The sequence below is a fragment of the Peromyscus leucopus genome, chromosome 20, assembly GCF_004664715.2.
Source record: "Peromyscus leucopus breed LL Stock chromosome 20, UCI_PerLeu_2.1, whole genome shotgun sequence".
Taxonomy (NCBI): domain Eukaryota; kingdom Metazoa; phylum Chordata; class Mammalia; order Rodentia; family Cricetidae; genus Peromyscus; species Peromyscus leucopus.
Window position 1 is genome coordinate 64,759,575 of NC_051080.1, and position 25,618 is coordinate 64,785,192.

The 25,618-nt window shown below is 44.9% G+C and overlaps 1 protein-coding gene across 2 annotated transcripts in view; it reads left to right on the forward strand.

Moving 5' to 3' along the window:
* Positions 1-25,618, forward strand: part of Fer1l6 (fer-1 like family member 6) — a 122,429-nt gene that overhangs the window by 37,612 nt on the left and 59,199 nt on the right. For both annotated transcript variants that reach the window (XM_037197798.1, XM_028871879.2), the window contains exons 15-20: positions 900-990; positions 4,609-4,728; positions 6,522-6,674; positions 13,647-13,824; positions 18,201-18,325; positions 24,607-24,741. In XM_037197798.1, the coding sequence (XP_037053693.1) occupies positions 900-990; positions 4,609-4,728; positions 6,522-6,674; positions 13,647-13,824; positions 18,201-18,325; positions 24,607-24,741 (802 nt within the window). The remainder of the gene's footprint in view (positions 1-899; positions 991-4,608; positions 4,729-6,521; positions 6,675-13,646; positions 13,825-18,200; positions 18,326-24,606; positions 24,742-25,618) is intronic.

Genomic DNA, 25,618 nt, shown 5'->3' on the forward strand with positions numbered 1-25,618 from the left:
TATAGCACAGGCATCTTCATACATAGATAAACCAAAATAAATTTAATTTGTCTTTAACAATATTTTATTGCTCCACTTATTCTATTACTAAAGCAAATACTCTACAAATACATTCTTGCAAAATCATTCCACTATTTCCAAAGGACAAGAATTCTAATGTAACTTTTAATCAATTATGCACATGTTAAAATGTCCATAGGTGCTATCAAGTAGTTTGTAAGAAATAACCAGTTACTTCTACAGCAGCATATATTTTCCCGTCCTCGCCCATACCACCACTAATTTTGCATAATATTAATTTTATAAATGAAGTAGCATTGATTTCAATATCATTTAAGTCATCACTAAAGACAGTCATCATTAAAGACATCAATCACTAAAGATGTTCAGATCATTCACATTTCTTCTTGAATTGCACTCATAGCCTTTATTATTTTCCTTTTTGACACATTTAAAATTTCATCTCCAAAAATATTCCTCTTTAAGAAGATGAGCACATATTTCAGTCCTCATTCTAAAATATTTGCTTGATATGTAACATTTTAGAAAAGTCTTGATATGTCTTAAATATTTAGGACAGGGAGCTGTATTATTTCTTGCAAATTTACTATAGAATTTGAAAGCAGTTGCAATGGGTATGTACTGAAAGAAAATGAAATTCACAAATTCCCCAAATGAACACAGGCACAGGATCTGGGTATCATTTCCAATTTTTTTTTTTTTTTTTTTGTCTATGAGAAATGTTAGCACACCATTGTTTAATCCTAAATTAAAAACCTTGGTTCTGTGGCTCTATCAACTTCCGACTGTGCCACAGAAAGCAGATATTTTTGCAGATCTCTGGAATCATACAAATGGATTTTCACTAAGTAGGCTGCAAAACGGATATTCTCTTTCAGCTCCTTTATCTCTGAAGCAGAAAAGAAACCGAAGATGTTGAACCAAACTGCGTTAGATAAGAAACGACTCACGCTCTGCTGGCAAGAGCTGGTATGTGAAAACCTATTTATATTTTGAACGGAGCTAAAGCATGTGCTTTAAAAATAAACCTCACGGATGACACATAGGTCACAGGCCAGACAAGGACAACGTTTAAAGAACACACTTTTCTGTGAGGTAGAGACAGCAGTGGGAAGGAAAGTGTGCTGGGTAGGAATGGCACTCACGTCCATTGAGAATTCACAAGGGTGAGCTGGAAGCCCTACAGTTCCACTTATTCAGATGGAACCTCCCCTTATTTTCTCTGAAATTTGCATTTTCTTAAAGCTGGTAGACCCAGGCTAGAGAAATGGCCGGGTAGTTAGGAAAAACAGCTGCTTTTCCAGAGGACCTGAGGTTGATTCTCAGCACCCATGTGGAGGCTCACAACTGCAGTTTCAGAAGAGCTGATGCCCTCTTCTGGCCTCAGCACGCATTGCACACGGTACACAGACAGGCAGCCAAAATGCCCATATACATTTTTTTTAAGGCTGTGTTCTTAGGCTCTTCCACCTTCATGTCTCTCTCACAAATCAAGAAGCTAAAAAGAAGTAGCAATGCTCCCCTCCTCAGGTCCCTGTTGAGAATCGCATTAAGGGTTGCCAGAACTTTTTGAGGACAGGAAGCTAATGACGACCTTCGGTGTCCTGCCCACTAGCACTGTGCCTGTAGGTGTTTAAAGTGACCTCACAGATGCTCGGTCCTTGTGGAATGAGTGATGGCTGAGAAATGTCAGCCCAAGTCAGATCCTGAAATACCTGACCTTGAACTTTCAATTCCAGCAATAGCACGAAGGGACATTTGGGTGATGCTGTGATAATTCTGCCAAGAAAAAATCTCTCCATATTTGACTCTGTGGGGTACATTGTAAAGATATGAGCAGAATTAAAGAAGATCTTTTTTTTTTTTTTAAGAGCTCATAACTAGCTAATCCAATTCCGGAGACTAAACATGGGTACCCAAACTCTTCCTTCACCTTTCTTTCTAGAACACTTCTCTTCTGTCCCCCAGGATGTCCCAGAGGGCTGGCTTCCAGAGTCTGTAAGATCTTTCTGTCTGTTCCTTCCTCTAGCGACATGCTGTCTGTGTCTTCTTTCCATTGCATATTCTCTGTAGAGTTCTGTCTACTCATTATCCATCAGTCCTGGCTGGATCAAATCTTCAATGGCAGCATCTTAATGGTGCCTCATATCCGTTCTTTTCTCACTACTGTGAACAGACTTATGAGAGGAAGGATTTACGTAGGCTCAGGATTTGAAAAGTAATGCTCAGTCATGCAGGGCGGGTACAGCAGTGTTTGTGGTTGTGGGAGCATGTAGCTGGGCTCTTCACATCTCCACAGATCACGAAGCAGAGAGAGAGGGATGGCGGTGTCCAGTGACTTCCTCCTTTTCATTCAGTCTAGGATCACAACTCAACAGATGATGCTATCCGCGTTCAGGGTGGATCTTTTCTCCTCGGTAAACCTCTATAGAAACACCCTCACATACACATTTGAAGTTGTATCTCCTTAATGCCCAAGGTATTCTTTAATCAAGTTGGCTATAAAAATTCACCATCGTAGACTCATGTCTCTCATCTCTGGATCAGTATATCTTGCCTCCTAGTGGAAATCAGATGTCTTCGAACACTTCCCACTCAATATCTCCTACTCACCTCCACCTCTTCTAGCTTTCTTCTCCATCCTGCATTGGCGCACCCAGCAGTACTTACTGATCCAGCCAGAAGCCTCTGTATCTATGCTGACTCTTAATCTCTCACCTCAAACAGTCAGTGCCACCCCAGATCCTCTTGATTCTGTCCCTTAAGCATTCTAGAACTTACACCACTTTGCTAGCCCCTGAATTACTACCTGAACTAGTTGCTTAGAACCTCTGGCCTAAACTCTGCAGTAGACTTCCTCTAGCCTATATTCCATACCACAACTGAAAAGCCTCCAGAAACGATTGCTGATGGTGTATCTGCACGTGTGAATGCTCCCTCTGTAGGGACTGTCATTTGGTGTGATAGTCCCCTCTGTGGGGACTGTCATTTGGTGTGATCGTTCCCTCTGTGGGGACTGCCATTTGTTTTCTTACTGACTGATGAATTCTATTCACTTATAGCTCAGCTCAGATTCAGAACCTCCAGGAAGCCTGGCTTCACCCCTGTCTGAAATCATGATGCTTTGCACATTTATTTGCATGTGTTGCTTTCACTTATATTTCACAAAAATGTCCAAAGAAGCATCATGTCCAACTGCAGTCTTGGTACCCGACAGACAGCAGGTATTACCTTTTGTAGTCAGCATCCCCAGAAGGCTTCTTGTGTGTCAGGCATGGACAAAGTGCTAGGAACACAAAACTGACAGTTTGTCTTTGGGGAGTCCATAAACCAACTGACTGACTTACTCCTTTCCAAATATACTTACTGCACACTGTGTGGCAAGGATGTGCTGTATGTCACTGTTGTGTGTCGGTGTCTATGACAACATGGACGGTGCAAGATAAGAACCAGAGAGGGGCTCCCTGTCCAAATAGAAGTCAAAATGCAGTCAGGTAAACAACCCGTACGTAAAAATAATCACGGGTTATGATTATGAAGGGAAACCAAAGCCATAGTGGCCAGGGAAATATGTGACATCATATAATAAATGGTGATGTTTAAATTGAAGCCATGTGGAGGCCAGGAAGAACATGTGAACTTGGCATGGTCCAGGACCTCCCGGGGAGCCATGAGCCTGGATGGAGCCCAGTGGGGGAGGAGGGGATGCTAGGAGAAGGAAGGAGAAAGCACAGCCAATTCACAGGGCCTTGGAAGGCACTGGAAGAGACTTTTTTCTTTTTCTTTTTAACAAATCTCGTAAGTATAGCTGGAAAGGGTGAATAAAAATAAGTATTTTCTTTACTCCTTTCCTCCCTTCCTCTGGCCCTCCCTGGGATATCCTCCTCTTTCTTCCTCTTTCCCATCCACTCTCTCTTCCTTTCTTGACATGCTCTCATGTAGCCCAGGCTGAGCTCAAACATGCTATGTAGTTCAGGATGACCTTGAACTACTGATTCTCCTGTTTCCATTTCCACCCCAAGTGCTGGGATGCAGAGGTGTGCTATCATGCCTGGGTTATACAATAATTGTGTTTGGTATGTGAAACACTCGCCTGACTCTTCCTGCTTCTCAGATGATATCTTGGGCTGGTAGCATCCTTCATATTTCTAAGATGAGAAAGTGATACTCGTTCTGGACTGAGCTGCAAATCAGGACCAGGAACTATGTGACTTTTTTCTCACCTTAAAATGGAAATATTGGTACCCATCTCCTAAGGTCACTAAGAGGAGTAATGAAAGAATTACATATAACTCAACAAAGTTTAGCTGCTATTATTACAGTTGTTATTAAGCACTGGGAAGCTTAGTTCAGATACTGTCTCATACTCCTGTGGCCTAGACAAGTTTCTGCACTTTTTAGGTCTCAGCATCCCATCTATCTACCAAAGGAAATGGTACCTACTATCTCCACATTCCTATGCACAATGCAGGACTCAATACAGTCCTTGAATGGAGTTTGCAAACACCTTTAGGACACTCCAGCCACAGGGCAATGTTTGTTCCCCAGACTTCTAGAAAGATCTACACTAACTCTTGTCTTTTTTAGGAGGCAATGGCCAAGGAGGCCAAAGGGGCCATTCAACAACAGAAGAAAAAGTTATCTCTTGATGAGATGATCAGTGAAGCCCAGAGCTTTGTGGAGAAGATCCGCTTTCTTGTGGATGAGGTGATCAACCCTACAGACAAAGCCCACTGGGAAGATGGGGAAGAAATCTTCCCAGACAGGGGGGATGAATGAGTTGAACATTTGCTTAGTGGTGGGAGGAGAAATTTTAAAAATTAAGTCAAACATAGATCGCTCTATTGATTTTTCATAAAGCCAGAGTGTTCAGCAAAATAAAAAGCATGTCCCCTAGCACAAGAAAAATCCAAATAAGAATGCTGAGGGTGGGGACTTTGATAGGTTTTCAACTATAAGAGAATTTAAACTCAGGTTCAATAAAGATTAAACAGCATCCCATTTTAAAGTTAGTTGTAAGGAATGTTTTTTGGTATCTTCTAGAATGATCTTTTAAGGGGCATTCTTTCTCCTAGTATTTGTTCTATGGAAGCATATTAATAGTAAGACAGGAAATGTTAAACAGTAGACAAGAGAATTTTATGAAGAACATGGAAGGTTTGAGGGGATAGGGATTGGTTCTTCCTGTCTGTAACTAACCAGACTATCTACTTAAAAGAAAAGTATTGGCTCAGGACATCCAAGAGCAAGTCTTAGCACAGAGAGATCTATTTGCCCCAGAGAGACAAAGGACAAGGAATAAGAGACAAAGACCAGAGGTAGAGGATGGGGGAGAAGGGGAAGGGAACAAGGGAAAGAGGACAGGAATATTTGTCCCAGAGGACAAAGGACTGACTCTGGATAGAGAGGAGACAGATGTGGCCCATAGGCAAATGGCAGTTTATAAAGGTAAAAGGGGAAACTCTGTATTAGGATGAGGTGGTTTAATTTTAATTGGGCATGTTAATTGGGTGAGTCAAAGGGGGCTTTTGATTGCTGGACTTCAATACTTTGATAGCTCTACTTCGGTAGTCAACTTCAGAAGGAAGAAGTGGCCAAATAAGGGAATAGCCCTTGGTGGCTAGTTTTAGGAGTGTAATCTAATAGTTTTTAGCAAGGCAGAGAGAATGGGGGAGAAGGACAAGGCCTGCCAGAGCCATTTTTGTGAGCTGGCTAGAATCCCTTACCTTTGCCTTTGGCTCCATATTAGATAGGAGGGGTGGACGCCCCTTTTTCGTATCAAATATGTATGTCAAAAATGAGCAAGACAGGGCACCTACTTCCAGCTCAAAGCACTATGCCTCCTATTTTTATAGTTTTATTGGCCCAGCAATGTACATTTCAAACACAAGATCATGAACACTTGAAATGGAAACTTGCATTTCCTTGTTGGATCGCTCAATTTTTAAAATTTAAATTTCTAAAAAGTTTAATGGAGTTTCTCCACATGGTTGAAATGGAAGTTGGCTATTTGGCAACTAGATCTTAGGCACAAGGCTTCTCAAGATTTGTTTTCTTTTTCCTAAAAGCAACTGGGAAATGATTCAAGGGCATTAGCACACTTTTGTTCTTGTCTTTTCATTTGAACATTCTGGAAATGGTACATGATTCTGAGGAAATCTAATGCTTTGAAGCTAAGTCAATATCTACATTGAAAAAGAATCAATAGCAATCTGTAGAAAAGCATTTGTTTGATATATCAAGAAATGTAGGCAATCAAAGATGCTCCAACACAGACCCAGCAAGTACAGTGGAAGTCACATGTATTCCTACCTCATGACCAAGATGTTTCCTTCTCAAGGAAGTGGCACTTCACTGGCTTGTTTGTGCAGGTGTTTAAATACCTACATTGTTTTCTTCTATCTTCTCCTTGCAGAAGAGGGGTTCTTTGGGCATAGGTAGACTCTAGAAGTACATCCGTTAAATACCAACCTATCCGATCATATCTCTCCTCCACACAGCCACAGCACACTCTCCCAGATGTCTTCATTTGGATGCTCAGTAACAACAAGAGAGTAGCCTATGCCCGCATTGCTGCCAAAGACCTGCTTTACTCCCCCCTCAGAGAGCAGATGGGCAAGCACTGCGGGAAGATCAAAACCCACTTTCTCAAGGTAAGTTGGCTTGAGACCAAAAGAAGACCAGCTTCTTTTGACCCTGAGTGGCTTAGAATTTTTAGCATGTGTCCATGGCTAGAACTCCTTCCAGTGTTTTCAGAAACAGAGGACAGCTGGGAGACCTCAGGCTTCTTGAGCTAAATTCCAGTTCTGTGCTTTCTTGTAACTTTCCAATCATTATGTCTTCAGAGACAGGTAGATTTCTCTTTCAATCTAATGACCAACCGTCTAGCTTAGATTTCCACTCCTTTGATTACTAGCAAGACTGGACATTTTCTTTATCTGGTTCTCCTGTCATTTTCTCCTGTATAATTTTTCCAAGGCACCTTTTCACAGGAGTTAATCTACATTTTTAATGTATGTTTTAAATTAACCTCATCATACATACAATTAATATGTTTGTTTAAATTCAAGCCTGTCCTGGTCATGAAGGCCTTCAATCTCAAATACTTGGGAATCTGAGGCATTTCAAGGTCAGCCTTGGCTACAGAGTGAGTTCAAGGCCAGCTTGAACAACTTAGTGAGATACCATCTTAATTTTTTCTTAAAAGAAAAAAAGAGGAATGGACACATAGGGGAGATGTAGTTCAGTGTAACAAACCTGCCTAACACATGCAAGGTCCTAGGGTCAACCCCCAGTGATGAAAAGAAAAATGAAAAATGAATGAGTAAAAGAAAGAAAGAAGAGTGTGTGTGTGTGTGTGTGTGTGTGTGTGTGTGTGTGTGTGTGTGTGAGAGAGAGAGAGAGAGAGAGAGAGAGAGAGAGAGAGAGAGAGAGAGAGAGAATTCTTTTTATAAGGGTGTTAGTCATACTAGATTCAGGGACCATCCTATTCCAGTACAGTCATTTAACTAATCACATCTGCAATGACCCTCCTTCCAAATAGGGTAGCAGTCTGAGTGCTGGAGATTAAGAACTAAAGCAGATGAATCTGGGAGGAACATAATTCAACCCATAACAGAATTCTGGGCAAATATTTATGGCTGTATGATCTTGGAAAAGTTGCTTAATATTCTCCGTCTGTTTGAAGAATGTTTATTCTACTTTTCATCCACTACATGGATGTGACTGTGAGGCTTCAGTGAGTAAATTCAAGCAAAAAACACATACTTGCGCTTCCTGCAGAGCAATCACTCACTAAAGGCCTGTGTTCAAACAATGGGCATCCAGCGTCCCAGAGGACGCTGTTAACCCCTTCAGAACTGGTCGGTTGTTGGTGGCTGTGGTGCTTGATCTGACTGGACTTAGAATGAATATGAGACTTGGTCCAGGTGCATTTGTGATGTGGGAAGGACCACCCGATGTGTGGGTGGCACCATCCCATGGCCTTGGGGTCTCGGACTGAATAGAAAGGAGGAAATGGGGAAAGAGTTGAGCACAGACAGGCATCCATCGGTCTCTGATTTCTGATTGGCCCTGAAGTGGACCTGATGGACAGACAGCCACTCCACCTCCCACCTCCATGCCTTCCCCCTACGGTTGACTGTAGCTTCCCTTAAACTACCCAAAGTGAACCCTTCTTTCCCGAAGTTACCCTTGTCAGAATTTGACACAGCAGTGAAGGCAGGTTTTGCTTATTTCTTTCTTACTAACCCAGTGGCTTTGCTTATCTCTATCTGTCCAGTATGTAAATTAACTTATAAATTCTGCTCCTATAAAACTGTAAGTGAAAAAAAAAGGCCATTTTTTTTAACCCAAGTCATTCATTCCCAAATATGAGAGACTGTATTTAACCTTCTCCATTCAAAGAGTGCTGCAGACGCCAGAAAGATTTGTCTTAAAAATAGCAAATCATTTCCAAAGGCCCTGTGCTAAAAATACTAGAAAATGGTATGAAGTTACCCTCTGCTAAATATTGTGATGTATCCTGGCACCGTACAAAATTAGAGCAAAGAGCATCTGTCGCATCCAGCCAGGGCATAGATACAGTTCAGACGGGAGAAACCGGCCTGTGTGTTATCTTTATCAATGTGTTTATGGCTTCCTTTATCTGCATTTTCCTTTGCCACTGGGATTGTCATGAATGATAACTTTCTAAGTCTCCTTGAATTCAGTTACTTCCACAGGGAAGCATATTGAAAGGACGATTCAGCAGAAGTGTTTTTCCTTCCTGTTTCGACTGTCACCTTCCATTTCAACTCCCTCCCACCCATCACTTCTTCCTATTTATTTATTTTATTTTTCTCCTTCCTTAAATAGTAAGCCTAAAGATGGGGGCAAAAAAAAAAAAAAAAAACCCGAAGGCTGTGTCAAGGAAACCCAGTCTCATGCTGGGTCCTTAGTGGAGAATTCAGAAGTGGAAATAAAGAGCCTAGACTGTAAATCTCTACAGTCTCTAAGCCAGAAATTTATTCTATGGCACAGCCGTCTGCTGGGTGGCTTTTGTAGACAGCCCCTGTTCAAAGACCTATAGGAGGTTATGGTTGTCACCCTGGAAAGTCGTGGAGTTTCATGGTGCCCACGGGTCAGAAGAAGACTTGCTGGAAGGTCTACAGTCAGGAAATACCCAAACGTTTGAAAGCCTTGAAAGCCAAGTTTGCCAGCATCTTGCTCCGGAATATCTACTTACAGCCTATTAGTCACTCTGCCTGTTGCTGAGAACGTCCGGCAGGCTCAGCGGTGGGGTTGAGTCTTTGTGCTTGGACGCACAGTGCTAGGTGACACAGTCCTTCCTGGTGGGGAAGGACTGGTGACAGCGTGGATCTGTGACAAGAGCTTGCGGGAGAGGCTTCCTTTGGGGTGGAGATCAGGAAGCAGAGCTAATGGGCCAACACAAGGGAGGAGACCGTCTTCACAGGCCCCCACCCTTTCTGTCAATTAAACAACAGACCCAAAGGCTCTACAGCCTCCCAAGCAGTGCCAGGAGCCAGGAAGCAAGTGCTCAGATGTCCAGGAGGGACATTTTCCTTCCGACTCTAACAAGGACTCTAATGGGCGGACCTTCTAGTCCAGGGCCCAGTTTGGGAGGTGGGAGATAGATGTGGCCTGGGAAAGGCTAAGACTTGAGCATTTCATCTCACGCAGGATTTCGATGTTGGTTGTCAGTCTGTTCCTATGCCTCTCCATTCTTTGCTGCTTTTAGCTGATCTCCATTCTAGTCTCAAAAGGTTGAATAAGTCAAACGTGGATGTGTGAGAGCAATTTTGATTTGTGAATGCTGATGGGCTTTTGTTTGTTTGGAAAATTCGCATATTATGACTTTAGGAATGTAGCAGTATCCTGTGGAATTCGTTTGCGGTACACACACACACACACACACACACACACACACACACACACACAGAGAGAGAGAGTTTGTTTACCATCAGTAGAAAATGATGATGTTTTCTTTTGTTTTCCATTACTTGGGAGAAATATAGCATAGTATGTTAGTAGTAAGTTAAGAGCAATACAACTTAAAAACTTAAAGCTAAGGTCTGTGGGTCAGCAGGCCCACACCGACAGAAAGAGGTATAGAAGCTCAAAGTCCGCCCTAGAACTGCCGAGTCAGAATCTGCACTTTAACTAGATGCTCAGGCCATGTGTGTGCATACACACACACACACACACACACACACACACACACACAGCATGTGTGAGAAGCAGAGTGGGTCTCTGCACAGAGCTGAGGAGGCCAGCCTGGTCTACAGAGCGAGATGCAGGACAGGCACCAAAACTACACAGAGAAACCCTGTCTCAAAAAACCAAAAAAAAAAAAAAAAAAAAAGTATTGCAGAACCATTGGGAAACCGAATGAAACAGTGTGTGTTATGACATGCAGGTGATAGAACATTTCTCAAGAAGAAACATTAAACCAGGGCCTACACCCATGTAAATTCTCAACACGTGTCAGGCATTATTATCTTGGCGAATCATAATATTTATGCCACAAATATTTGCTGCATTCTTCCGGCGCCAAGCACTCTTTTCTAAGACTTGGAAACAGCACTGGGACACACCAGACACAAACCCCGGCCGTTGTGAATTGATGTCCTAGAGATGGCTACAAATAGCATAAGAACTGCTGTTATTACCACAGATAGCCTTAAGCTGACACATACTTACTCTGCTTTCTTTGGTTCCATCCCTCTCTACCCCCCTCTCCCTCTCTCCCTCCCTCTCTGCCTCCCTCCCTCTCTTCCTCTCTCTTTCCCTTCCTCCCTCCCTCTCTCCCTCTCTCTCTTCCTCCCTTCCTCACTTTCATTCCATGCTGTAAATCAAACCCGGGGCCTCCCAGATGTGAATCAAACAGTATAGAACTGAATTAGATTATCAACCTTCTCAATAAATATTTATTTGCTTGAACAAGTTTTCAAATCATCAGAGAAATGAAGGAAGGTCATTTATCTTATTACAATTTTAAAAATTATAGGTTGTAGTGTAGTGGCCTTTACTCAAAATGAAGTAGGCTTGTTTTATTTTTTAGCTGAGTAAATAACAGTATCCTTCTCCCTAAGGATTGAATCCCAACTCCTCTGCACTGATCTCGTGCTCACTGGTGTGAGCTCTTCTGGTCAGAAAGCTTTCTGTACCACTCTTGGCACAGCATAGACACTCACTAAATATGAGCGCTCACTACCAGAGCTATGCTTGCATCCCTTCCCCCTTCTGGGATGCTTTCCTGACTGGTCCTACTCTAAGGTACTGTCTCAAGCTCAGCTGAGTACCATAATGCCCTCCTATCCACTGAGAGAGTGTTCCAGACACCCAGGGAGGGGCTGGCATGCAATTACAACACACATACTATTTTCCCTGCACACCTATAATAAAGTTTAATTGACAAATGGAGGTTTATCACAGTAACTAATAATAAAATGGAATATTTATAATGGTACACTGTAATAAACCTCATCAATGACTTATTTCTGAAAATTTCACACTTAATACTTTTACACCATGAGACATTGAACATGTAGAAGGGGAGAGAGAAGTACGGTGAGCTGTGCATTTGAATCTTAAAGAAAGGATGGAACACAGAGGTTCCTTCCCTTTCCCAAAGACTAGTGGTTCTCAACCTTCCTAATGCTGCCACCCTTTAGTAGAGTTCCTCACATTGTGATGACCCCCAACCATAAAATTATTTTCCTTGCTACTTCATAACTGTAGCTTTGCTACTGTTCTGAATCATAATGTAAATATCTGTTATGTAGGATATCTGATATGTGACCTCCACAGGGGGTCACGACCCACAGGTTGAGAAACACTGCCTTAGGTTTTGTTTTGTTTTCCCCCTTTTCTCGCTTGTATTAGCTACTTCCCTTGTGTCTATAACCAAGTACCTGACAAGAAACAACTTGAGAGGGAAGATTTGCCTTTGGCTCCCAATTTGAAGCCCCGCAGTCTGCCACAGTCCACTGGGAAGTCTGGGTAGGGGAAGCATGATGTGGCTAGTCACATTCTGTCCACAGGCAGGAAGAAGAAAGATGAGTGCTTCTGTTCAGCTCACTTCCTCCTTTTCCTCTCTCTATTTACTCTGGGATTCCAGCTCATGAGATGGTGAAGCCGGCTTTCAGTGTGTGCCTTACCCTCACTCCTTCCACTTAATCCCATGTCAACACTCTCACGGACGCACCCAAAGGTGTATCTCACTGATCCGTTAGATGCTTATTAAGCCAATCAAGATGATAATAAAAGTTACCCATCCATCATTTGAGTGAGTACCGGTGTCCAGGTTTGAGCTCTTGGAGGACAGGGCTGAGTCCCAGAATCTGTGATGTTCCCTGGCACTAGCCCATTGGCTGGAGCCCAGGGGCACTTGTGGTCATGGTTTGAGAGAGTCGTTCCAGATCTGCTTTTGGAACCTTCAGAGCCAGTGACAAAGGCAAACAGCCATGCTCAATTTGGAGTCTAAGCCTCCCTGTGGGTGCTTTAGAAGTTGTCAGAACAAGTTATGGCTGTGGTGATAGGACTTTACGATCTTCCGTGGAAAGAACTCAGTGTAGGAGAGAAGTTACTGAGAGGCAATTTCAAAACCCGCCATGAAGAGGCACTTAGAAGAGTCAATAGAATCCTGAGAAGTAGCCATGTCTTGAGTGCCATCGGCTCTGCTCAGATCGACTTAAGTGCCATTGGCTCTGCTCCTCAGAAGTCCTGAACACAGTGGAGCTGGTGTCTGGAACTTTGCAGGTGGGGACAGGGAGATCCCAAACCTGGTGACTAAGAAGCAAAAGAGGCACATTGAATTCACCCATCTGTGTCCCTATGGTCTTGGGGTCTAGGAACCCCACACACATACATTTGCACCCCCACACCACTCCCTGCTCCCGTCTCAACACAACACAAGTACCCATCCCCCACCCGTATTACATCTGAGGCCATCACAAGAGAGGTAGCAGAGAACATAGGGGGAGCATAAGGCCACAATGCCTGAGGAGGAGGAAGGATCTGAAAATGTCTGCCAGGCAAAAGGGCCTGGGAGAGCAGGCAGGACCTCCCCTCATACAGAGGCGTGGGACAGGAGAGTAGGACAGGCAATCCTGAATAAAATGAGGGGACAGAAACTCCGGTGGTAAGCCCAGTAGCCAGAGTTCTAGGAAGGTAAGGCGAATTGGAAAGCATGGTGAAGAGGCGGGCTGTGGGCTCAGCCAAGGGTCTCCATGTGGACTCATCAGTCCCGAGCTCCAGTCTTGGGTGTGCCAGTTCAAGACTACGGGGACACAGACACTTGTCTATCTGAGCCTAACTCTCCTGTTCCATGAAACAGGGCAATAAGCACACCTACCTGTTCGGCCTAAGTGACCCAGGACCTGGCAGTGATTAGCAGAGTCCATGCTTAAGGCTAAGGCCTCCAAACCCGGGTCATCCTCCGGAGTTTTGCATTGTGGTAATTGGGGCCATTACTTTTCAGTTTTGTGATATAAACAGAGCCTAGAGTGTGGCCCTCTGTACAGACCTCGAGGTAATGTGTCCAGGAAGGATCCCTTTTCTCAGAATAGGGCCCATGCTTGCCTTCTGGTGCTAAGACAGCCTTCCTTGTCCCCTCTCCCCAGCTTCCTGGGAAACGGCCGGCTGGCTGGACTGTACAGGCAAAAGTCGATATATATCTGTGGCTGGGCTCCACCAAATACTCCAACACCATTTTGGACAACTTGCCCATGGGCTATGAAGCAGAAATGCCCTCCAAGGCATCTGGCATCCATCACCCTCCATCAGCCCTGCTGTACCAAGGTATGGTGCTCACAGGACAAAGAGGGGCAGGAGACGTCTCTAATGGGCTTTTGTGTCAACAGTGGCGGGGACAGCATTCTTGCATTTATGATGTTTTAGTTGGGACCAACTCCATTGCCTTCTTTAGTACAATTGCTAAGTATTCTCCCTTCCTTCCTTCTTTAGTGCAATCCCAAACGGGCTTCCTTCCTAAATGGATGTCCCATTTATTTATGCATCTGTGAGTAGAACAACAGCAGTGTGGACTTTCTTCATAGATGGACTTCATTCAGATGCGTTGGGGTTCTGAGCAGAAAATTCTTGTGTTGATATGACTCATGAAAGCAAGGTGTTTTGTTGGTTTTTTTCCCTTTTTGCACAGCGTTGAGGTTTGAACATTGTACATATCCTTACAGTGACCCAGTGCAAACTGGTATTGGTGAGGTCACTTACGTTCCTCTGGCCCAGTTCCTGGCTTGGCTGCTTCTTCATAGAAAGGCAGCATATTTTATGAAGTTATTTAATCCATAGAGTCACTTTTTATCAGTGTCACTAAGTTTACATATCAACACACATTTAAATTATATTATTAGTATTAATGCCTTACTTTTGCCTTCTGCTCTGTTTTCAAGTCACTTTAACTTTTGTGCTTTTTTAGCTGCCGAGTTCAGACAAAGCAGATTGCAGTTGGCCTTCACTTCTACTGAAGTTGAATTTAGAGTTGAGCCAAAGCTGTCAACACTGAAGTCAAACACGCCCATGTCTCCACTGTTGTGAGACATCCTTCAGTTGACCTTGACTGCCAGTGTGCTCCAAGTGGCTCCCTAGTCAGAGAAGACAGGCTTCTGGGCATTTGTGTACAGTGGTTCACCTCATAGATTCTGTACTCAATGTCAACACACACGTGTGTTATCTTTGGGGAAAATACATAACACAGTGCCAAGTACTGTGCCGTATATGCTACACATGATCGCTCGTTCAACCCTGGGAAGATCCTTTTATTCACAGATGGGGAGAGTACATTTCTGAGACATCCAGAAATTGCCCAAGATCACTCAGCCACTGAAAGGTTGAGCAAACCATCTCCAAACTCCACTTTCTTATCTGCTTTCCATTAAGTCATTGACAGCGCTTATCTTTGGACAAATACAAACATCTCTACAGATCCAAAGGCCCAGACGTGTTCACTGTTTCGGCTACTAACAATCGGGGGGGGGGGGGGGGGGAGGAGAGGCTTTTCTGGTGCTTTGAGATGCCACGCAGCATGTCGTTTTCATGGAGTTACCTAATGACCTTCTGCTGAGCACTGACATTGGTGGCATTGGCTGCCTTCCACACCGACTGGTGAATTTTATGCTCCAGAGGATATCCATTCAGCAAATAATTACCTGGCATCTATATATGGAAGGCCTGGTGGAAAACCTGGCAGGGGGATGTAGAGATGAGCAAGAGGTGAGCCTAACTTCAAGTAGGGCATCCAGATGTGGCCTTGATAACCACAGGGGGCCCCCACAACATGAGGAATCTGGCTAGATTACTCCAACAATCAGAACTGGTGAGATTCAAGGTTCCTAAAGAAACCCCAAATGTAGGCTGAGTAAGTGGCACCCCCAGAGTTGTGCAGTGTTCTTATCGGAAGAGCTGCTAAAAATCTCGGGGTTAGTCATCTCAAGGGCAGCTGCTGGGCATTCTCTCAAGGGAGGGGACCTTCCCAAGTCTCACTGAGAAATCTGCTGATCTCGGAAGTATGTGAAGTAACACATGGCTGTCTCCCAGCTGACTCCTGTCACTGTGTCCCTGTGACATCTGCTGTGCGCTGCTTTGTTTACTGCTGTCATTTTAAGGGACCCTCTTGTCGACAGAGCCCAGCCTGTCACCATTAGAGTTAATTGGTGTCTATGGAGACAGGAAGGGCTTTAGAACTGAGCCCCCCAAATCGCTTCTCTCGTTCCACTGACTTGCTCGGAGTTTGCGGAGCCTTGCACTGTACGAACCGAGGTAGACTTAATTGGGCAATGTGCACAGCTCGAGTTTCCTAATTGCCTGCAGGATTAGAATGGCGATTGAGAAGGTTGCTGCATTTTTAGGCCCCATGCTGGTCCTCACGTAGGCCAGATGGTGTCATGGGGTGTGGAGACAGCAATGTTCAGGTTTCATAAGTCACCTAAGGCAGTACCTTTGACAACCTGCCTTCCCTGTCCCTCCACACCCTGTCTGTCAGAGTCAAGTTCTCTATCCTCTGAAGAGGGCAGCAAGGTTTTCCCCCACCCCTCAGTGTGTGGTGATCTGGCCCTTCAAACTTTCATCTACGGGGGCACTGTTGTCTTCTTAGACCTACCCCTTACATCTCTTCTGTCCACTGACAGCTTGACCTACAATGCTATTCTCCTGATATCTTACTCTGATATCATCTGCTCCTGAGCACGCACACACACACACACACACACACACACACACACACACACACACCTACCTCTTCAAGAGTCCCATGTGGCCTCTGGCCCTTTCCAGTGCTTCATGCACATCTCCAAAGTCTGAGGTCACGTGACTACCACTGTCTGTGACCCTTATTTCCACACAAAGTAGCCAAGACTTCTGCTACCGAATGACCTGCTGTTACTGATTTTTTAAATTGGCTCATCCTATATCCTTGTTACAGCCACTTGAGGTTCGAATCCCTGCCTACCAAACACCACCATCCTGAAGGTCTCTGTTCAAAAGACCAGCCACCTCCCCTAGAATCAGCTCCCTTGTATTTGAATGTGCTTTGGTGACTACGACCTGTTCTCTTATGTGTACATCATCTCATTTCACAGGAACAACTTGCTATGTTTTGTGTTATTTTGCCTTTCCCACTATGTACTAGAGTCTCAAGATTCTGCTGTTTTGCTATGTATACTTCAAATGTGTTATTTTTAAATGCTTAAAAGCTGCCTGACATTCCTCCTGTCCGTTCATCTCCAAGGTCTGAGGTCACATGACTACCACTGTCCGTGACCCTCACTTCCACACACACTTCTCCTGTCCATTTCTGCTGAGGTGATACCCAGGTTGCTTCCAGATGCTCCCCACCACGGGCAACATTGCCACAATCAATAGGAAGAGCACATCAGCACCTTCTTGCCACTTCCCAGTGCCAGGCACTGGCCTAAACCCTCAGCCTCCTATAACAGCCTTATGAGGAGTTAGGATTAGCCTCCACTTTACAGAGGACTGTGTTCATGTTCCTGTGTGGACATGTGGGACTTATGCCTAGAAGTTGCTGGAGTGGATTGATGAAGGTTGGGGAGGGAATGCTCATAGGGTATGTGTGCCCTTCATTTAAGTAAGCTGACCTATTTCAATGAGTACGCAAAGGGTTCCTTCACAGCGATCCCCATGCCAACACAAAGACATGGGTTATACTAATGTAGTGCCTTTCAGAGATGTGGAAATGGGTGGGCAAGAAGGCAAAAGGGAATCAGGGAACATGAAAACAGGGAGTGAGTTGGAAGAGCCAGTGGAGGTGAGATTCCACGGACCAAAGACTGTAAACAGCTGCGCTGTCCTCCACTGAACGCTGACCTCCTCCAACCTGTCTCTCTTGGTGTTCCATCTTATCCAACACGTGCTCGCTCCTTGTCTTCCAGGCCCTTTGGCCAGACCTCTCACAACCATTCAACCACGCCCTCCCGACACTGTGATCTGGGTTCTCATCTAATCTTCGGCCTTCTCTAGGAGCTTCCAAGGGCAAGGACTGTCTCAGTCCTGATACAATCAATTGTGCCTTAGAGACTAATACCAAAAGTCTACATAATAGGCACTCAAAATGCCAAAGTAGAAGAATAGATGGATGGGTAACTCAATAAATCTATTGAGTTTACTGAAGTAAAAGCTATTTGTAAAGCAGCTGTATATACCTGTGTATGAGCCTATACATGCATGTGCCCACATGTGTTCGTGTGGACACACACACACACACACACACACACACACACACACACACACACCCCACACACAGAACAAGAGATTCCTAGTGACTTAAGCTTGCTAAAATATGACATTTGGGGGGGTGGATTTTGGAATTAGGCAGAAGAAAAATCTGATCTCTGCATACTTAGGAAAGCATGTCGTCCATTTTGGGATCATTTTCCTCATATATTAATGGGGAGAGAATCGCATATTTCACATGGTTGTGATGATGATTAAGAAACACAGTGTGGTAAAAACTCAGGGAGACATGTGCTTCTAAGGGACTCTGCTCTAGTACCTCTCCACCTGGTTACGGAGGAGGGCAGGACTTGTGTCGCTGTGGCCTTTCTGTGGATGTACAGCCAGCTGTCACTTGCAGACACATGTTCACGCATACTACTCCTAAAAGCCTATTTATGTTTTCCCTTTCCATAATTCCTCCACAGCCCAGCATGTCTTCCAGCTGAGAGCACACATGTACCAAGCCCGGGGCCTCATCGCAGCTGACAGCAATGGACTTTCAGATCCCTTCGCTAAAGTCACATTCCTGTCCCAGTGCCAGACCACAAAGGTAACCAGAGAGCCCACAGCCTCCTCCCTGCTGCTGTAGCTGATGCTCAGCTGAGCTGGGGAAAGAAAGATAAGGCTCACACTGCCCGTTGCATCTCCCGGTAGGCCGACTTTCAGACTCAGAAGCCAATGCTGGCCAGGAAAGATGCACACAGAAGGTATATTGGTCCCCTTGAACCACTGTCCAGAAGCAGATGGACAAGTCTTAAAGCTAAGACAAGGGCAGGAAAGAAAAATGGGAAGAGGAGCCTGTTGTTTCCCAGTCACCGGCAGGAGTACCAGGCATGGAAAGTAGGAAGGGAATGAGAAAGGAGAAGCCAGCATGGACAGCCCTCCTGAGACTTAGACTCTGTCATTACCTCAGGGAATCTGCTGGGGTCAGGGGGAGGGGCACGGTCCAGCTTTCCCATCAGAAAGTTCTAAACCTTGCTCTTAGCAGCTAGGGTACTTTTTACCGACACTGTGCTTCAAGACCTCTCCCCTGGAGAACACCACTTGGTGATATGTGCTTTGTCACAGGAGATGGGCAGATGGTGGCCTCCTCTGCTTCCTTCCTGTCTCACACGCCAAGCACTAGCTCAGAAAAGGGTTTTTAGTCAGCTCAAGTCCTGCAGGAGGAGATCCTCTCACTCAGGTGCACTCACCAAAGCTTTACTTGTTCTCTAGTTGTTGGCTGGGGAAGGGTAAGATCATATGGAATTGGCCATCTCAGAGAGGAAATAGAGACATAAGGTCACCCTCTGGTTCATCTGCTCGGCAGCTGTCACCAGACAAAGAGCTCCCTAGACCCCAGTTCTGTCATTCCAAAGCAGAGCTTTTGTGAAGACGTGAAAAGTTAAGTGCATAAGCGACTGATGAATGGCGGCCATTACATTGACTGGTGTCAAGAGGGCATGCATTTTCTCTAGGACAAACCCCATGACCCAGTTGATGGATTCGGCTATATTTTGATTTACCACATGAGAGTGTGATAGGAACCAGCATGACATCCATTTAGCCAGTGCCTGTTGAGTTCTGCATGGGCTCTAGGAGATGGTGGGTTGTAGCTGGAAAGTTTTTCTCCGGGTTCACCAAGCCCCTGAAGTTCCGCAGCCCACTTATAAAATAATCATTCAGAAGCTCATATTAATTAAAACTGTTTGGCCTAATGGCTCAGGCTTCTTGCTAGCTAGATCCTACATTTAAATTAACCCATTTCTATAAATCTATACCTTGTCACGTGGGTGGCTTACTGGTATCTGTACATTTTGCTTCTCATGGTGGCAGCTGGCAGTGTCTCCTGACTCAGTCTTCCACTTCCCAGAATTCTCTCTACTTATCCTGCCTGGCTACTGGCCAATCAGCGTTTTATTTATCAGTCAATCAGAGCAACACATTCATAGCATACAGAAAGACATCCCCAGCACTTCCCCTTTTCTTTTTTTCAAAAAGGAAGGTTTTTACTTTAACATAGTAAAATTACATATAGCAAAACAATTATCAAGCAAGAATTATAGTTATAATATCTAGTCTATTTGTATTTGGCAAAATTAAAGAAGAGTGGGTGGGCCAGACTCTCCTCCTGCATAATGTATGATGCAGACATGGATGTGGCCCTCCAGACAGATAGGCTGGTTGTACTGTGCTAAGCCCTATGTGCCTGGCTGTGCAAAGGCCTCCAGGAGCCATTTGGAGAGATGGGTCCATTCTGTCTCAGAGAAGTGTAGAGAGACCTTGGAAGGAAAGTGTCCCCATCCTCACCCATTGTCTCATGGAGACAAGAAGGCAGAAGACCTTCCTCTTGGCTGGTCTTTGTGGTGATACATTGTTTGTAATCTAGAAAATAAAGCCTGCCTGAACAAGACAAGGACAGAACAAGCCACTAGATTAAACATAGAGGACAGGCAGTGGTGGCACACACCTTTAATCCTAGCACTCAGGAGGCAGAGATCTCTCTGGATCTCTGAGTTCAAGGTCACACTGGGCTACATAAGATTAATCCAGTCTAAAAAATAAACAGAGCCAGGGAGTGGTGGCACACACCTTTAATTTCAGTACTTGGGAGTCACACACCTTTAATCCCAGCACTAGGAATGTTGAGACAGGAAGTGATACAGCTGGGCAGAGAAAGGAATATAAGGTGGAAGGAGACAGGAACTCATGCTCTTTTTCAGGCTGAGGAGTTGATGAGGTAAGATGTGGTGGTGTGGCTTGCTCTGCTTCTCAGATCTTTCAGCTTTCACCCTGATATCTGACTCCTGGTTTTTATTATAAGACCATTTAGGATTTGTGCAGCAGGTTTTTGAGAGGACATGCACAGCAGTGACTGTCCACATAGGTCCTGGAGAGGCACCAGGAGAGAGAGAGAACACTACCTGTAAAGTGCTTGCCAGGCAAGCATGAGGCTCTGATTTTATTGCTAGAACTTAGGTAAAAAGCCAAGTGTGGTGGTGTACACTGTAATCCTATCACTGGGGAACTGAACGGAGATGGGCAGATTGCTGGGCTCACTGGCTAGCCAGCCAATCCCTAGGTCAGTGAAAGTACTTGTCTCAAAAAACAAGGTAGATGGCTTCTGAGGAATGAAACCAGAGGTTACCTTCTGGCCTCCACATACATGTACACATACATGCACCTGCACATATGTGCACTCCCTACAAACGTGTACACACACACCACACACACACACACACACACACACACACACGCACACGCACACGCACACACACACACCAATACACTGTAGAGTTCTGTTGCTCTGGTCCAAATCCAATGTCTCGTATTTACTAGATATATGACATTAAGCAGAATTTCCTTTAGGGCTCAATTTCTTCATCTGTGGTAGACATGATGGCAACATATACATCTCCCTAATAAAGAGATGAAATTAAATGCCAACAGCTTAAAACAGCTTCTGCCTGACTGCTCATGATGGCTGCTCTTGCAACTGCCATCCCCAGACAAGAGCAGTCTCGGAAGGTGGATCCAAGGGCCGTCCACTTGCTTCAACCATGCAATTCCAGGCCCTCTGAAGTGACCCTGGGGGAGTCTGAGTGAGCTCACCGGACTGCCACATCACTATCCTGCTGGTTTTCATCTCCATACAGCATGCTGGTCTAATTGAGATTCATATCTCAAAGGCACAGATGGACTTTGTTTATCAAATAATCATCTAAAAGGGAAAATAGGTTCTGCTGAACCCTGGATCTGCCTCTAATTTTGAACCAAGTGCCCAATTTTGCTAATAATAACAGCTGTCACTTATTCAAAGCTCTCACATGCCAGACACAACAACCAGCATTTTGTGTACATTGTTTACCACCCCTCACTGTAACTCCCCATTTTGAAAATAAAAAAGTAAGGGTTGGGGATTGTACAGCTTGAAGACAGTGGGCCAAGATGGAGACCCAGGTCTCTTCAATTCCGAGGTCACCTTTGCCTAGCCATTCTGTCTTGGTTTTATTTAGAAAGCCCCAGGTTTTCCTGTCCTGTCTGGGTTGGGCTACATTGGAGGGCCTGGTGTGTGACTGAGGGCCTGGTCTATGGCTGGCAGGCCTCCTTCATACTTCTACTGGGGAAAGCTGAGTCTGAGGTCCTGCAAGCCCAGCTAAGTCCAGTGTTTACAAGGTAGCACCCATGTGGCCTGGCACTGGTTCCCAGGAGAACTGAGCACCTGGCGTGTGGAAGAGCCAGCCTCTAAAGGACACCCTGCACATCAGTCCTTTACACAGTGACTTGGTGGCCGGGGATGTCCAGTTATTGCAGACACTATGGAGAAACAGGATTTGAAGGATAAAGGAAAAGAGGATGACACCACAGAGAAAGGGTTTGAGAGCTGATGAGGAGAGGAGCCAGATGTGTGTAAGGAGACGAGACAGAAAGAGAGGGTGGGGCATCCTAGATGGCAGAGATGGTTAAGTCTGAGGGTCCCAACAATGAGACTGATGCTTAGTCCTGAAGACATGGATGGTTAGACAAGATCACCCAGTGTACCAAGACTGTCATAGAGTAGGCATTTAGGGGAGTATGTGTGCGTGTGCGTGCGCGTGCGTGCGTGCGTGCGTGCGTGCGTGCGTGCGTGTGTGTGTGTGTGTTGCAAGGAATTGGACCCCAGGCTTGACAGATGCTAGACAGATACTCTAGTCCTGAGCCACTTCCCAGTCCTCAATGTCTACTCACTTATAAACAAATATGGACTGAGATGGAGTATATTTAGGGAGGGTAGCAAGCATTTACTGAGCACCTACTATATGCCAGGCAGTGACTATTCTTTACCTCAGACAAGATGAATGTTAGCCCATTTAAAGAAGGGAAACATCAGACATTAAGTCACCTGTGCAAGTTGGTCACAGGTAGTTAATTAAGACCGAATTCCATTTAGTCTTTACTCCTACTACCATATTCTGTCCAGGACATCTGACTAACTGTTCACAGTGCTAACAGAGTCTTACCCTGAACTTCCAAACATTGCTTGAACCTCAGTTCAGTGCATGGCTCCTTAAGAAGCCCTTAAGGAACAAGGCTAATCACAGGTAGTTGAGCAAAGTGGGAGACTTTTGTTTGGGTGAGTCGTTCAGGACCGCTCTAAAGTGACCAGGTGACATTTTATACATGGTGGCAACTTGGAGAACAGGTGAGTGCCCTCTCATCCATCCATGCAAATGGCTATCAAGCACCCACTTTGCAGAGGATACAGCCTAGCACACTGTAGGTACATGATGGATGAAGAATGAAGAGTGAATGCTGGCCTCTGGAATGTTATGCAACGGCATTTCCAGCCACAGGGGAAGGAAGTGATTCAAACACGTCTGTAGGGAAGACGCTGTGAAGATGTTGACTGTTTTGACATTACACTGCCAGTCAGGTGTGTGCTGCAGAGAGCTCACCTGTCTCCTCAAAAAGCGACACACACGGAGCACACATGAGATGGTGTTGCTCCTGTTTATCGGTTGGTTGAACTTTTGTCTTCCTATGTCAGAAAAGCTAGATTCTCCAGAAGCATTTTAAAACCACATTGCATCTGAGACACGAAATAGTCTAAAATAAAAACTCAAGAAAGGAGGTGAGCTGCAGGACACGATACTTTCACGGCTTACATAAAGAGCCATAAAGCTGTTCTTCCGTAACCACAGTGCAAACAATTTAACTGGAGCTGGCTGGCGCTACAACTGAGCTGGCAGTTTTATGTAAGGCTGAGGGTTAGTGCAGGCCAGTTCTTCCTCCCAGCCCTCCTGGAGTTGATAGTGGTGGGTCAGGCACAGTTCTGAGGTGCTGTGGAAATTTCCCCAGGATCCAGCAGCTGCTGCACACATTCACTTACGAGACCCATTTGATCACACAGCTTGGAAGAGAGCTGTGACCGTGGACTCTTTCCAGTACGGGCTCCACATAGTGATGGGCAGTGTCTGCCCAGGTGAGGGACCACCTGATCTGTGAACAACTCAGCCTTTCGTCTGTGAAACTGGCCTCTTTCCAAATGTCTAAATAAACAGAGAAGGGAATTCAAATTTAAATAATATCCTCCCCTCTAAACGTTCCTCTTGAGTAGCCTGGGAAAAAAGCTCTGGGCCAGTTCTGATGAGGCCCTCACGGTTCTAGACCAATTCTTCATACTATCATCCTGCCTTGATTTTTAGTTTCTCCATCTGTATGATGGGTATAGTCCATTACCAATGTCACTATTTGCTGCCATGGCAACTCCTGTGAAAGAAGGATGTCATGTCCAATGGTGAGGGATGATTCTGGTCTACTCAGAGTAGTCAATGAACAGCCACACAGCTGTAGACGTCTACATAAAGTATATGAGATTTCAAAGTCAACATTAAAGCCTTTGGTAACAAGATTATATTTGATCCCCTCCCCCCTTTCTCAGTGGAGGGGATCCCTAAAGTGGAGATGCCAGTGGTATTTACCTGGTAAAAGTGGATGATCCAGATGGAATGTCAGTTTGTCGTCTGAAGACTCTGGACATGTGAACCTGTTTCTTGGTCTTCAACATGCGTGTACCCAGAACGATTTTGAGGTTTGGATGAGACAGTGCATGCACAGCGCTATAGGAAGCACATAATAAGCACTCAGTAAGGACAGCGGACGCCATCATAGCACCATGGTAAATTAAAATTATTTATACAAATAGGACACTAAGCAGTACTCCACTAATGAGACATTATGAATACAAAGTTTTCTAGAGACTGTGAATTTGCATTCCCTGGCATTGAATAAACAGCTGCCATGGGTTCTCCTTGGCCTCCATGTTTCTGTTGAACAATTCAGCTAAATGGTTCCTTTGTGGTTTTCTTCCAGATCATTTCCCAGACTCTCTCTCCTACCTGGAACCAGATGCTGCTCTTCAATGAATTGGTTTTGCACGGCGAGGAGAGGGAGCTCGCGGAGTCCCCGCCCCTAGTGGTGGTGGAACTCTATGACAGTGATGCCGTGGTAAGTGTCGCCGGGCAACAGTGACTGCCCCTTCTTCCAAAACCTCTGCTGCAGGAACTGACTCAAAAGTCAATGAAGGCCTGACACTGTGAGTAGTCAGGGGCCAGCGGTGGCTTTCACCTTAGCATGCTAGGATATACAGAACCATGTTGATGATAGCCACTGCTTTATTTGGGGTTTGTTCTTCAGAATTCCCTCTACGTTATAATCAAAATTGCATCAAATTAGCAAAATTCAGTCAACGCCCACTTCTGTAGGGATGTGATGCTTGCTTAAGCCAACCCACAACTACCATAACCCCCTAGCTGGTCCCATGTTACTGATGTTTATAAAACTTCTCCAAGCCTTTTGCAAACAGGTCTGTGTTGCTCTTACCTAGCGGGAGGGAAATGCATGGGCATCTTCGCTGACTCAGACCTGTAACTGGGTCACTTCTTTTACCTGTCTGTTGCTTGGCCCTGCAACAGCTTATTCATCACGGCCCTCTTTGGTGATGAACCAAACTTCTCCAAAGACATTTGTGCTCTGAAACCTTAGGTAACTCCCAAAGCTGACTGGTGAGTTTAAGTGACTATGACAAGCATTCTTCTCTAAGTTAAGAAATCTACAATGAATGACGAAGATTTATTTCTTTTCTTTGACATCTCTATCTCCGCAGGAAGCTCAAATCTATAAAGCATAAAAGCTGTTCTGAAAAGATTTCCAAAGCCTCCTTACTCCTAGTGTGCTCATAATAGCCCTGGGATGGGCTAAGCTCAGGAAGGAAACAAAATGTGAGATTCACGAAGATTTTAGGGACCATGAGGAACATGAAGATTTTGTCCTGCCCTTCTTTGCTCTCTAGAAAGGAGGACAGTTCTAGAAAGTCGAAGTGCCT